This window comes from Spermophilus citellus (genome assembly GCF_964194105.1).
Source record: "Spermophilus citellus genome assembly, chromosome: 15".
Lineage (NCBI taxonomy): Eukaryota > Metazoa > Chordata > Mammalia > Rodentia > Sciuridae > Spermophilus > Spermophilus citellus.
In genome coordinates, this window is record NC_138195.1 from 46,444,151 (window position 1) to 46,458,594 (window position 14,444).

At 35.2% G+C, this 14,444-nt stretch overlaps 1 protein-coding gene across 1 annotated transcript in view; it reads left to right on the plus strand.

The window, feature by feature from the left end:
- Positions 1-14,444, plus strand: part of MCU (mitochondrial calcium uniporter) — a 180,543-nt gene that overhangs the window by 134,115 nt on the left and 31,984 nt on the right. The window contains exon 2 of the mRNA XM_081267038.1: positions 4,404-4,473. Within this exon, the coding sequence (XP_081123164.1) occupies positions 4,404-4,473 (70 nt within the window). The remainder of the gene's footprint in view (positions 1-4,403; positions 4,474-14,444) is intronic.

A 14,444-nucleotide genomic window follows, 5' to 3' on the forward strand; every position in this document is an offset into this window, starting at 1 on the left:
CATTCTTGGACAGATATATGTAGTAGTTCCATCTAAAGCTATTTGATGTACTTAATATAGTATACCTTGTTTGGTATAGGTTGATAAAGGTATTAGGTATTTGATTTCTAATGAAATTAGATGCCAGTGTTTTCCTAAATAAAGGGAACTCAGTTAATAAGGCAATAACTTTTTCTCCTCCCTCTTTCCTCCTTGCTTTTCTTCCTTCCCCTCCTCTTCCTTTCTTTCACCTCATGTCTAATTGGCCCTGAATACTTTGGGGATATTGACAGGTTATTTAAACTTGACAGCCTTTTCAAATTGTTGGCAGAAATATACTGCTGAGTTTGCTCTTCTGAACTGTGAAAGGTGAATGTAGGAAAAGCTGCATAATTTATGAGAGTAGTAAAGAATTTAAAAGTAAGGTGTTTTGGTTTGTTTTGTTTTGTGGTATTTTGGATGCAGCCCAGGGCCTCACAGACGCTAGGCAAGTGCTCAGCTATTGGGCTACATCCCCAACCCTAAAAGTTAAGTTTGGGCTTGAATTTAATAATTTGACCTGAGGACATGAACTTTCTCTTTATAATACTAAATTTTTATTTTATTTTTTTAATTGGCCTGAATCCCATGCTTTGGGGAAGTTAGCACAGTGTTTGGAGGGGGACTCTACACTGATGCTGCTGGCGTTTTTCCTTTCCTGGACTAAAGGTTGTAATACAGACGGGCATTATACAGGCCTTTACTTTCACTCCCAGCTCGTGCTTTTCTTTGAAGTTCTCAAGTTACCAAAGATATGGACTGTTTTTATCAAAAGTATAAACTTGTATTTTCTTTCAAAGGGACTGTGTTGGGACCATATTACCTTATTCGTTTGGCATTAATATTGCCTAGAGGTATATCCTCTCTCTGATTATCTTTGTGTGTTCTAAATACTTTCTTAGACTTGGTCTCTTCCTTTGAAATATATGGATTAAAACATACCACTTGCCTGAATGTTTTTGCTTAAACTTGTCATATTTATTTTTTAAACTTTCAGCATCAGTCAAGTATTTATTTAAAGTTTGCTATTAAAAATTAAAGAAAAAACCTAAAAAGCTTACTACTTGCTTATAATATTGAGAATAAAATTGTACCCATGAAATATACTCAGCTAAGGGGAGCCGTGGAAAATAGGTATAGCAATGCTTCTTTGGTTTAAAAAATATCTTCTCTGGGTTTTTGTTGTTTTGTCTTTTTTGTTTTTCCATTGTTCATGTTTGTTTTTACTATATTTCAAGAGAAAAGGCAAGAGCAAAATCACTTTTGTTTTCATTGGCCTTATTAGACTGAAAGCTACTAGAAGATTTAAAGAAAAGGACCCATCTTTGTGTTTGTGAACACTCAAATAATATACTGTAATTGTTAGTGTCCTTATGGGCAGGAAAGGACTTTGGAAAGTGAATATCTCAAAACTACACAAATTTTTTCTACAGCAAGGGTCAGAAAACATAAAGGGCCAAATTATAAATATTTTAGCTTTTTTTTTTGAGCTGCATGGTCTCCACTTCAAACACTCAACTTTCTGTAAATATGTAACTGCTGAACTCTGGAGTGAGAGAGTATGTTAACGCACAATAGCAAGTAAATGAATGAGCCTGGCTGTGTCCAATAAAACTTTTTTATTTACAAAAACAGGTGGCTGGCCTGCTGATCCATATTCTGTAGCATCAAAAAAATATTATTCATAAACAACCATGTGTGATGCAGTTCTCTGTGCCACAAAAACATCTGTTATTATTGTTAAAAATTATATGTGTAAAATCATGGAAGACAGAACACTTCTGGTTTCAAAATGGTCCAGTAGATGTATACTATTTTTAAGTAAAGTGATACGAGGGTTGGATTTTCCTTTAATAAACTCTGAGGATAGGGGAAGGGAAACTGAATATATAGATGATGAACTGAGTTTGAGAAAATATTGAGATATATGTATATTTTTTAAATTTTATGGTACTGGGTATTAAACTCAGTGTGCCTTACCACTACGCCACATCCCCAGTCCTTTGTATTTTTTGAGACAGAGTCTCATATAAGTTCCTGAGGATCCTGCTAAGTTAACGAGGCTGGCCTCGAACTTGTGATCCTCATGGCTCAGTCTTCCAAGTTGCTAGAATTATTTTTTTTGATAAATATTGAAGCAGGTGACAGGTACATGGGATTTCTTCACACTTTGCTCTCTACCTTTGGGTGTTTTTGAAACTGTCAATATTAAAAAGTTACTACTTTGTATAAAAGTTACTACTTTTTATAATGGGGCTGGGGGTTGTAGCCAAGTGGAAGAGCGCTTGCCTAGCATGTGTGAGGCACTGGGTTCAATTCTCAGCACCACATATAAATAAATAAAATAAAGATACATCAACAACTAAAAAATATTTTTTAAAAAAGTTACTACATGAAGTATTAATGTCCCAATAAAGATAGGAGTTTGTCCTTTCTCTTTCGCATACCTTAGAATGGGGAGGAACATAAAAACCAGAAATATAAGCTCCATCTTTAGTGTAACCAGGGAGATCTCTGCAATTCCAAATCAAAATATATAAGTAAAGGTTCCAAATCCAGTGAAAGTCAAGTAGGTATAGGGGACAACCTAGAGATGGTACCTATGGTAGCAGATTCCCAACAAAGCTAGTCAAGCATGGTTCTCCAAAAGAAGCAGGTGACCTCAGACTTCTCCAAAGCAACATTCAGTGCTGACACTTTACCAAGCCTCAAGGAAAGACTAATTTAGGAATTAACTTGCCAAGCTTCAGGAAATTTAGCTTTTAAGTTCCCTTCTGCAAGACAAAGTTCAACTGACAAAGAAATGAAAGCAGAAATTACAGCTAAAGAAAGAATTGGCAGTGATCATGGAATTCATTGATCAATAGAATGAAGACTAAAACAAATATGGGTATTGGGGTATAGGGGATTGTACATCTTTAAAACCTTGACAGTATAGTAATGATATATAACTTAGTGGAAGTTAGAATAAGGAATAGAAATGATGTGAAGTAATATGTCAAGCATCAGAAGTCATTTAAAACAAATCCAATGAAAGTTTAAGTTATGGGATGGAGGGGAGTAGGTAGCTGGACACATAGTTGATATATAGCTGGAAGTGAAAGGTCAACTCTAAAGGAAGTAATATAATGAGCTAAACTGGATGGTAAAGGGAAGAAAAAAGCACAATTATTAGTTCATTATTGCTCATAATAAAGGATTTTTATATTTTAATATAAGGTATATTTTATGTAAAGTTATGGGGTGCAAGGGAATACCAAACGGTGGGATTGCCATTTTAAATTGTGTGGCCAGAATAGGCCTCACTTAGATTTGAAGGAAATAATCTGGAAATTATCCAAGCAGTAGCTATGCAAAGGTTCTAAAGCAAAAGTATAGCTGTTCAAGATATAGGGATGAATTTAGAAGGGCTAAAGTTCAGTGATTAAGAGGAAGATTGGTAAGAGAAAAACTCAGAGAGATAATAGGACCATTAAAATAATTGACTTTTACCTGAAAAAAACTAGTAGAGTAAAAAAGTAAACCTTCCAAATTATCAGAAGGAATACATGCATAATGACTAAAACACAATAAGGATAAACTATTTTAGTAAACTATTTTTAAGAAGAGAGCAACCAAAAAAAGGCATATCATAAAAGTTCATAACTGAAAGATTAAATATGTATATTATATGAATGTAAATAAATAAATGTAAATAAGCTAAACTTTCTTATTAAAATATTTCCAGATTAGATCACAAAGAAAGCTATTTAGCTGGATACAGTGGTGCTTGCCTATGATCCCAGTGACTCTGGAAGCTGAGGCAAGAAATCACAAGTTCAAGCATAGCCTAAGGCAATTTAGAGAGACCCTGTCTCAAAATAAAAACTAAGAAGGGCCAGGAATGTAGCTCAGTGGGAGTGCCCCTGGGTTCAGTCCCCTACACCATAAAAAACAATAAAAAATACCACCACCAACACACAACACAGACAACACACACATACCAATAACTATCCATAGTCATTTCTAAAACATCGAAATCGGGAAGGACCAACAGAGATATAACAGGCACATGCAAACTAAAACAACGTGGGAGTTGTGGTCTTATTATTGGACAAGACAGTACAGGAACTTTCCACAAAGAAGAAGGACATACAAGATCTGTATTCAGAAAATTTTTAAATTCTTCTCAGGGATGCAAATAGAGATGCAAATTGAAAAGCTTACAAGGTTGTTGAGTAAAAAGACTCAAAATCATCCAGATGTCAGGGTTTCTATTAATCCATGGAGTTGATACAGTCTCAAAATGTACTGATACACTCAAAAGCTATTTTTACTTCCTGTGTACACTTACTTGTGTAACATTTGTTGTTCTGCCTGACAGTAGATGTGTCTTCTTTTTGTAGGTCCACCAGAGGCTCTCCTCCTGGCAGAATTTGGGAGTTGTTTATTGCAGTACTGTTGTGCCCTCTGATGGTGAGTTTTGGCAAAGCCATTTTTTAATGTCTAATTTTTTTCCTTTCTTTCACTTAATGTTTACATTCCCTAGCTGATGTGTAAACTAATAAACTAAAATCTTTCACGTAAGGTAGAATTGAGTTTCATAGAAGGAAAGATTAAAGAAAGGAAATAAAATCTGGGTGAGGATCTAGTGAATTTAGAGGAGAAACTAAGAAGAGAAAATAAGAGGCCCATCAAGTCTTCATAGGTCACAGAATGTTCGTTTTTTTTTCAAGTGAGGGCATAGGTAATGTGAAGATGAGAGAAGCGCTGTTTCTGGTACTCCCTAACTGTCTGGTTTCCACATTATGATGATCAAACACTCTAGCCCCATCATGGTGTCAGAGCCTAGACAGAAGCAATTCGAAGTCTGAGACCCTCTTGCTTGTCTTTTTCTTCCCTTAGGCTGAGGACTATAATTTTCTTCTTTGATATGAGAAGAGATGAACAGATACTTGGGAGATCACATGTAATCCTTTGTAAACGTCTACAATGCTATAAACTGGCTTCAGAATCTAAGCTTTGGTTTTTTCACACTAGTAGAGGGAGATATGTTTACTTTACTTTACTTTTATTTTATTTTATTTTATTTTTTGGCATTGGGAATCAAACCCAGGCCTCACACATACCAGGAAGGTGCTCCCCATTGAGCTATATTCCCAGCCCTTGTTTACAACTTTTACTCTCATTGTACGTGTACAGTTTAGGCTGCTTGGTTTAGAGTTGACTGTTAAATATTTTTCTTCTGTGTAGAATTTGGTTTGTTAGAATTCCAATTTCAACCTTATTATCATTCATTTATAAGCATATTCTTTTTTTATTTAATTGATTTTATTTTTTATACACAACAGCGGAATTCATTACAATTCATATTACACATATAGAGCACAGTTTTTTATATCTTTGTATATAAAGTATGTTCACTCCAATTCATGTCTTTATACATGTACTTTGGTTTTGTTTTGGCTTTTTTTGCATTACAATTCTTACTACACATATATACCATAATTTTTCATATCTCTGTTTGCATATAAAGTAGGTTGACACCCAATTTGAATCTTCATAATGTACTTTGGAAGCATATTCTTATTCATCTATAAGCATGGCAACCATTGAAAGAGCATCCTGCAAACTTACAAAGACAATTTAGATTGAAGAATCATGGATGATGAATCATGAGAATCCTAGAATGTTCTATCAGTGTAGAACTGTTTTGCAAAGCTGTTTCTTTTTTTTTCTTTCCATGTATTTCTTTTTTTTTTTTTTTACCTTTTTTTATTATTGGTTGTTCAAAACATTACAAAGCTCTTGACATATCATATTTCATACATTTGATTCAAATGGGTTATGGAAAAGCTGTTTCTAGACAGTGTGTTCTTACTTGCTGCACTCTCTAAACTTGGAGGAAATACCCTTTTGTGGTTATTCATATGTAATATGGAAAGGTTGTAAAGGAAAATAGACCAAAATCAAAACAAGGGAAATATTGGCTTTCTTTTACCTATTTCTGAAAGACTTTTTAAAAACTGATAAAGTGGTACCAATTACATACTAATATTGTTTATTATATTAAAAAGCAATAATCCACTTACTGTAGCCAAAAGACAGGCGAGTGTGTTTCCCCCCAGTCAAGACTCAGGATGTACCCACATATCAGAATTCATCACGTGGCCAAGGGCCAGAAGACTGACACGCCCTTACTCCTTTCCAAAGCAGTGAGTAGGTATTTCTCTTCCCTCTGACACTCTTCTGATGCATTACACACCCAAACGAGGGCTGTCCACATCTGAGCCTCCCCCACTGCCAGGTTGGTTACCTTCCCCGAGGAGCAGTGTGTGAGTGCTGTGGCTTCCCACGTCTTCCGCAGCTCTTGGCATGATCAGTCTTCTTGACTGTAGACACTCAGAGATGTGCTGTAGTACTTTGTCATGATTTTAATTGGCCTTGTATTGTTGCTTAATGATATTGGACAGCTTTTCATGTGCTTAGTAATCAGATGTTTTTTGGGGGAAATGTTTGTTCAAAATTTAGGCCCAAAGCTCAATCCCCAATACCAAAAACAAAACAAACAAACAACAACAACAAAAAAAAACTCTTGTTAGTTTTGAGTTGTCAAAGTTCTTTATATAAAAAATAAAAAGGACTAGGGATGTGGCTCAGTGGTTAAATGCCTCTGGGTTCTTTATATATTCTAAAGATTTTCTATTGTTGTGGTTGTTGTCATTATGATGTCCTAAGTTGCTAAAGCTGCCCTAAAACTTGCAATCTTCCTGCCTCAGCCTCCTGAGTCACTGGGAATACAGGGATGCACCACCACATCTGGCCTCCTGTTACTTTTAAAAATAGCTTTTGGGAAAAGAGAAAAAATGTTTTTGAGTTAAGCAGTGTTATAAATGGCCACTGTTGTACATAGTTGGAATTTCTATACTAAGGTCATCATCATATTGAGAGCACAGATATAGTTCACAGCTATGTATCTTTCATTCTAACTTTTAAGACTTGATAACAAAAGAGAAATGAAAAAAGGAACCTATGTAATCACCAAAGGTGATAGGACGTAGAGCCTCACGACCCTAAATTTGAAGATACAGTTTTCCATTTTCAAAATATTGTTTGGACTTTGAGGGGGGGGTTTGTTGATGTTGTTTCACGGTGCTTGCATGCTAAGCAAGAGCTGTACTACTGAACCTCGCCCCCAGCACCAGTTTTTGGACTTTTTTGTAAGTAGAAATTTTAATTTGCCAAAATGAAGATAAATTTATTCCATCAAAGGACCCTTTTCTTGAAGAATTTTATAAAAGATTGGCTTTTCACATTGCCAAAAAAGTAGCCACATGATATTGAAAGACTTTAAGCTGTATGTGCTGACATTGTTTGAACTGGCTTAGTTTGGAGTAGAAGCAAATTTATGTCAGATTTTAGGTGATATAATCTGTTTAGGATTGCTGTCATTTTTTCTAATATTTTGAAGTTAATTTTGAGGAAATTAGAAACTCTCATTTCTTTCCTGGATGCAGTTTGATAAAATGACTGATTTTGCACTAAACAGTTAGTTCCTAGTTTTCTATTAATATGCATATTGACATGGTCATAGAAAAATTCCTAATATATGACTCTCTTGTGGAAATTAGAAAGGCCATTGACCATTCTTAAAATCGAGTGTTAAATTTCTTTGCTGAAATAACCACTGGGGAAAAAAGTTTTGTTTTGTTTTATTTTTTTACTGGAAGGAGGATCTTGTTTCTCTCTGCACAGATGGTAATGCAGAGATATATACCGCCCTGCTGGGGACACAGCCCTGCCTGTGTGATATTGTATTGCTTTTTTTTCATTGACACATACAGGCACTTTGAAGACTTCCAGCAGGCCTACTACCACAGAAGGAACAATTTCTTGAGAACAAAGTTTTTATCAAGAGAAAGGATCAAAATATAAAATCAGTTTTTGCTTGCTTAATTTTTTGACAGGAGATTTACCTTTTAAGATAAAAGAATTTAGTACAGGAGGAGTTTATTCATGGCTTGATTTGCTCGGGGATGTTTAGGGCTTTATGAATGAGTGTAAACTTCTAATTCATCACCTTAAAGTCATTATTATGGGCTTGGCAGAAAGGTCATAAACCCTTTAGCTAAGCTGCTGCTCTAAGTTAGGTAATTAGAAATGGATAACCATGGAATTTTCTACTGCTGGAGGAAGTATATCAGTAAACTAGTCACGGAATGAAAAATTCTGCCAGTTTCTTTGCAGGCATCTAGAAAAACCTCAAAGCTCTTGAAGACTACCTCTGACTCAGAAAACCTCAGAATTGAAACTTGGATTTGTAATCTTTTCACTGGTGATATTGCATCAAAGCAGTGTAATAATTCAATTCTAGGAGTCACAGAGAATCTTTAGGTTTCTTCCACAAGCCTCACCTAGCATCATCGGGCAGTGTGAGCTGTGGGAACTGAGATTATGTTAAGAATAACAGTTATATTGTGTAAGAATCACAGAATACTAAGAAACATACCTTTCTCAGTTTTCACTGCTTCTTTTCATCAAAACATCAAGGTACAGCTTTTTAGATATCAAAGATTATATATAAGTTACCATGTTCCAAAACCAAGCTGTTATGTGATTTCTTTTATTCAAGCCAAATAATAGCGATCTTATAATTGACATGTAACTTTGTACAGAATTAAAGTTGCTTGGGGGATTGAGGCAGGAGTATCACAAGTTCAAGGACAAGTTAGTGACCCTGTCTCAGAAAAGAGAAGGAAGATGGGGAGTAGCTCGGTGATGGAGTACTTGCTAGCATGTGTGAGGTCCTGGGTTCTATCTCTAGTACCCCCCCCCCCAAATTTTAAAAACTAATTTGTTTAATTACTTTTATGTTTTATTTCTTTAAAAAAAAGGAAATGGTCATTACTTTTAGTCTAAAAATGAGGAAAAATCTTCAGTTTTTGAAAGTATTTAAAATATGACAGTAGAAGAAATTAAATTTCCAGTGCAATAAAATAAATTATATCTAAAATTCTTATGTATAAATTGTTTGAAATTTTTTTAGGAAAAAGGACTTAGGGAGGAATGTCTCTATAGCTTCATCAGATTCTCAGAGGTCAGTTAACCAAAAATATTAAGAAACACCAAATTAACTTGTATAACATGCTCATTTTAAAACTTCATTTTTTTTAGAGCCATTTTAGGTTCTAAAAGATAGCTCTGCTCTCTGTGCCCCCACGCACATGCACATCCTCCCCCATTACCAACACCCCCAATCAGAGTGGCAGAGTTGCTACAGTCCATGAACCTACATTGACAAATCATCATCCAAAGTCCATAATTCACATTAAGGTTTTTGGTGTTTTATATTTTGTGGGTTTAGACAAAGACATGTCTCCATGATTATAGAATCATTCAGAGTAGTTTCACTGCCTCAAGAATCCTTTGTGCTCCACTTGTTTATCCTTCCCTCCTCCCTAGCCCCCTGACAACCACTGATCTTTTTTATAGTTTCCACAGTTTGCCTTTAACAATGTGTCATGTGGTTGGAATCATATAATATGTAGCCTTTCAGGTTGCCCATATATATACACACACACATACACACACACACACACACACACACACACACACACACACACACCATATTTATATTCTAATTAGTTATACATGATGGTAAGATGCATTTTGACACATTATACATAAATGAAGTATAACTTCTCATTTTTCTGGTTGTTTGTGGTGTAGAGTTACACAGGTTATGTAATCATAGATGCACATAGGGTAATAATGTCTGATTCATTCTATCATTCTTACCCCCATGCCCCTTCCCCTCTTTTCACTCCCCTCTATCTAGTCCAAATTACCTCTATTCTCCCCCACTCCCGTTGTGAATTAGCATCCACATGTCAGAGAAAATATTTGGCCTTTAGTTCTTTAGGATTGGCTTATTTAGCTTAGCATACTATTCTCCAGTTTCATCCATTTATTGGCAAATGCCATAATTTCATTCTTCTTTAAGGATGAGTAATATTCCATTGTGTATATATACATAGTTTCTTTATCAGATTGACTTTTTCCACTTAGTAATACATTTCAGTTTTCTCCATGTAGCAACTACAATAGCAAGAAAGGCTGAGGCAAGGGGGATTGCTTGAGCCCACAAGTTTGAGACCAGCCTGAGCAACATAGTAATACAACATCCCAAGAAAGAAGGAAGAAAATTTTAAAAAAAAAAAAAGGACGGCAAGAAACAAACTTTCTTTATGTCTTTTCATAGATCATTTCACTTTAGCACTGAGTATTAGTCCATTGTCTGGATGTACTGCAATCTATCCATTCACCTACTGAAAGAGATCTTGGTTGCTTCCAAGTTTCTACAATTTTAAATAAAGCTACTATAAGCATCCATGTTCAAGTTTTTGTGTGGACATGAATCTTTAATCCCTTTGGGTAAATACTAGGGAGCATGATTGGTAAGAGTGTGTTTGGTTTTATAAGAAATAAATTGTCTTCTAAAATGGCTATGACATTTTGGGCTCCCATCAGCAATGAGTGAAAGTTCCTTGAGCTCTACAACCTGGCCAACCTGATGTTTTACCGAGACACTCCTTTTTCCTTGTTGTTTTCTGTGGAATAAGTTAGTTTTATTAACAATTAAAGAGATGATTGGATTTAAACTCTAGATTTTAAGAAAAGTAAGAAAATGCCGCAGTCCGGCTGCAGCAAACTAACCGGGGGGTGACGAACAACTTGTGTACATTGATACAGCAGGAGTGGGAGCCCTTTATTGTAGGACAACAGAGGTATTTATACATTCCACACAGCTTATCTTAATTTACATAAACTAGATACAGCAGTCAACCAATAAGAAATCTCCACACTTAATGGCTCGCTGGCTTACTTCACAAACCACTCCCTCTGGCATTTTGCCAGGCGCCATCCAGACTTGTTTACAGACTCTAACAAGAAAAACTTTTAAACAAGATATGTTCACAATTTGTGAGTGTGATGGAGGCTACTGGGGATTGAACCCAGGGTGGGGTTGCCACTGAGCCATATCCCCAGCTCTTTTTTAAAAATATTTTTATTTTGATACAGGGCCTTGCTAAGTTGCTTAGGGCCTCAAAGTTGCTGAGGCTGGCTTTGACCTTGCTATCCTCCTGCCTCAGCCTCCCAAGCCGCTGGGATTACAGGTGTATGCTACTGCACAGAGCTGTTCATTATTTTCATTGAGCCTTCTCAGGCCTTGTAAGGCATTAATATACCTGCATTATAGGTGAGGAAACTGAAGTTCAGTTGTATTCAGTAATGTGGCCATAGATTATAGATTCAAGGTGTCCTCTTCTGATAAAATTGAGTATTACCAAATCTAAGATTCCAGTACCATAATTTTTCTGCTGTTCTCCACTGTCTGTACTTTGGAATCATTTTCAGCTTTTAGCCACCTGGAAATGAAAATGGGCCAAGAACTGAAGTATAATTATTGTTATTTTCCAGTAATCAAAAACATTATTTTAAAATAAAAAAATACTCAGAACTATATATTAGGACAGTATTTTATATTTACAAACTAAAAATATTTAATTCTCAGAATAATACAGGTAGATGAATGGGAGGTAGGAAGAGAATGACCTTTTACTCAGCACAAAGGCTTTTGACATAATGATGGATTAATTATTTTCATAAACTGATATAGAAGAACTGGAAATAGCAGGCTGGGAATGTGGCTGAAAGGTAGAGCACTTGCCCAGCATGCACTAAAAACAAACAAACTGGAATTAGTACTGGGAACTTTGAATTCCAGGTGGCTTAGGAGTATACAACTCTTTAATAGAAGACTTTTTAACACCATATATTTAAAAAAATATTTTAAGTACTTTCACAGTTTGTATCATTTAAGCCTCACAATGACTTCCTGAAAATAGCTTTTACAAGTTCTATGGATTCAGATATACAAATACTGATTCACTTGAGTTACACAATGAAATGTAGTTGATTTGATTAGAGTCAATTTGTATTAGTGGTTAGAAAGACTCAAACAACTGAATTTACCAAACAACTCAAGTTAATTTTTAACTTAAATTCTGTTAAAATTTAATATTTTAACATTAATATTTTAGGATATTTTCACTTAATTATTTACATATGTTGCTGTAATTTGGCTTTGATTTGTCCCCACTCATACTGAGTAGGGACGAACTCATATTGAGGCTTAATTCCTCAATGCAACACTATCAGGATAAGGAGACCTTAGGGAGATGACTGGTTCACAGGGTCACTGTACTCAAAAATGGATTAATGCCTTTGTTAAGAAACTGGGTTAAGTCTCAAGAAACTAGGTTAGGTATCTCAAGACTGGATTAGGACTCAGGAGTGTATTGGGCCTGCAGGACTGGATTAATTACTGCAAGACTGAGTTATTATAAAGGAAGGTTATTCCTGGTGTTTGACCTCTTTGATGCCATCCATCATATTACAATGCACCAGGAACCATCTGCCCCATCTTTCTCAGGACCACTCCTGCCTCAGCCTCCAGAGTCACTGTGATAATAGGCATGAGTCATTGTGTCTATTTAAATCTCTTGTCTTTAGAACATATTCAACCTCAAGTATTTTGTTATAGTAATACATAATGGACTTAAGACATAAGTGTTTCTCAAAATGATTACTCTTCAAATAATGTATAACAGTTTTTAAAAAGTATCAGTATATTATAAATAATTTAAACAAAAATTTAAAGTATTAATATATTATAAATAACTTAAACAAAAATTTAATCCTTATACACATTTAAGTAAATCATTCCAAGGTTATTTTGAAGCATGCACATTTTATTTCATTTTATTTATATATACAAATTAGAGATATTCTGAGTATATTTTTGTATGACAGAAGAATAAACTAGGGGCTGGGGATGTGGCTCAAGCAGTAGCATGCTGTCCTGGCATGCGCCGGGCGCTGGGTTCGATCTTCAGCACCACATAAAATAAAATAAAGATGTTGTGTCCATTGAAAACTAAAAAATAAATATTAAAAAATTCTCCCTCCCTCCCTCCCCCTCTCTCTCTCTCTCTCTCTCTCTCTCTCTCTCTCTCTCTCTCTCTCCTCTCTCTCCCCCAAAAAAAGAAGAAGCTATATTGAAGGAAATAGAAGGTGGGAATAAATATGGAGTTATACCATGTTAATGAACATGAAGGTATTACAAAGAATTGTTCATTCCCCCCAAATGAATTTGTAAACTCAATCCATTGCTAGTCTAACACTCAACATGAATTTCAAGATTCGTATGAAAGAATAAAACTATACAAACAACTGAGATAAATTTGAAATAGAAAAGCAAAGGGGACATGGTTTATCTAAAGCACACATTAAGACTGTAATCCAAATGTATAATTTTAAAACTGTAATCCAAAATGTATAATATAATTCTTATAATAGAAAGAAAGAAACTATAATCAAAACAGTGAAGAATTGGTGCAAGAAAGATAATTGGAGACAGATGTGCTGGCACACACCTATAATCCCAGCAGCTCAGGAGGCTGAGGCAGGAAGATCAAGAGTTCAAAGCTAACCTCAGCAACTTAGCATGCTCTAAAGCAACTTAGAGAGACCTTGTCTCTAAATAAAATATGAAGAAAAAGGGATAGGGATGTGGCTCGGTGCTTAAGTGCCCCTAGATTCTATCCCCAGTACAAAGAAAGAAAAAGGGGAAGAAGATTACTAGATCAGAAGACATAAATCTTATTTATATGGAAAGTTGATGTGTGATAGAATTGGCTTTGTAAATCAGAGAAGAAAGTGCAGAGTATTCAATAAATGATGCTGTTATAATTGACTTACTATATCACAAAAGTGAATTCCAGGTGGCTCAAAGAGTGAATGTAAAACACATAACTTGAAAAGGGGGGAATTACATCAGAAACTGAAAACATTAAATAGTGTTGCTAACTCTTAGTCTTCTCTTTATATGGGAAAATGTGGGTTTTCAATGGATAAATTATAATCTTTTTATATAATAAAATTCTGTATCAGAGTTTAAGTGAATGATATATAAATGTGATTCAACTTGGATAAATCCCAAAGCAATAATGAGCATAAAAGGCAAGTTGTATAATGTTGTGCACAGTGTGATCATTTATACAAAATCTAATCCATGCAGTATATACTACAGTTATTTAATACTGTGTATCAAATTACTGCAAAGGGTCTTAACAACAACAGTCCTTTATTATCTCTGTGTTTCTGTGGATTAGGGATTCAGGAATAGTTTAGTTAAGCAATTTGGAGTCTCATAACGTAGTTGTCCCATGTCAGCTAAGAGCTACAATCATCTGAAGGCTTGATGGGGCTTAGAGGATCCAGGTCTAAAGGAGCTCACTAATGTGGCTCTTTTTTTTTTTTTTTTTAACTAATGTGGCTCTTGATGGAAGCACCACTACATATAAGCTTCTCTGTAGGGCAGT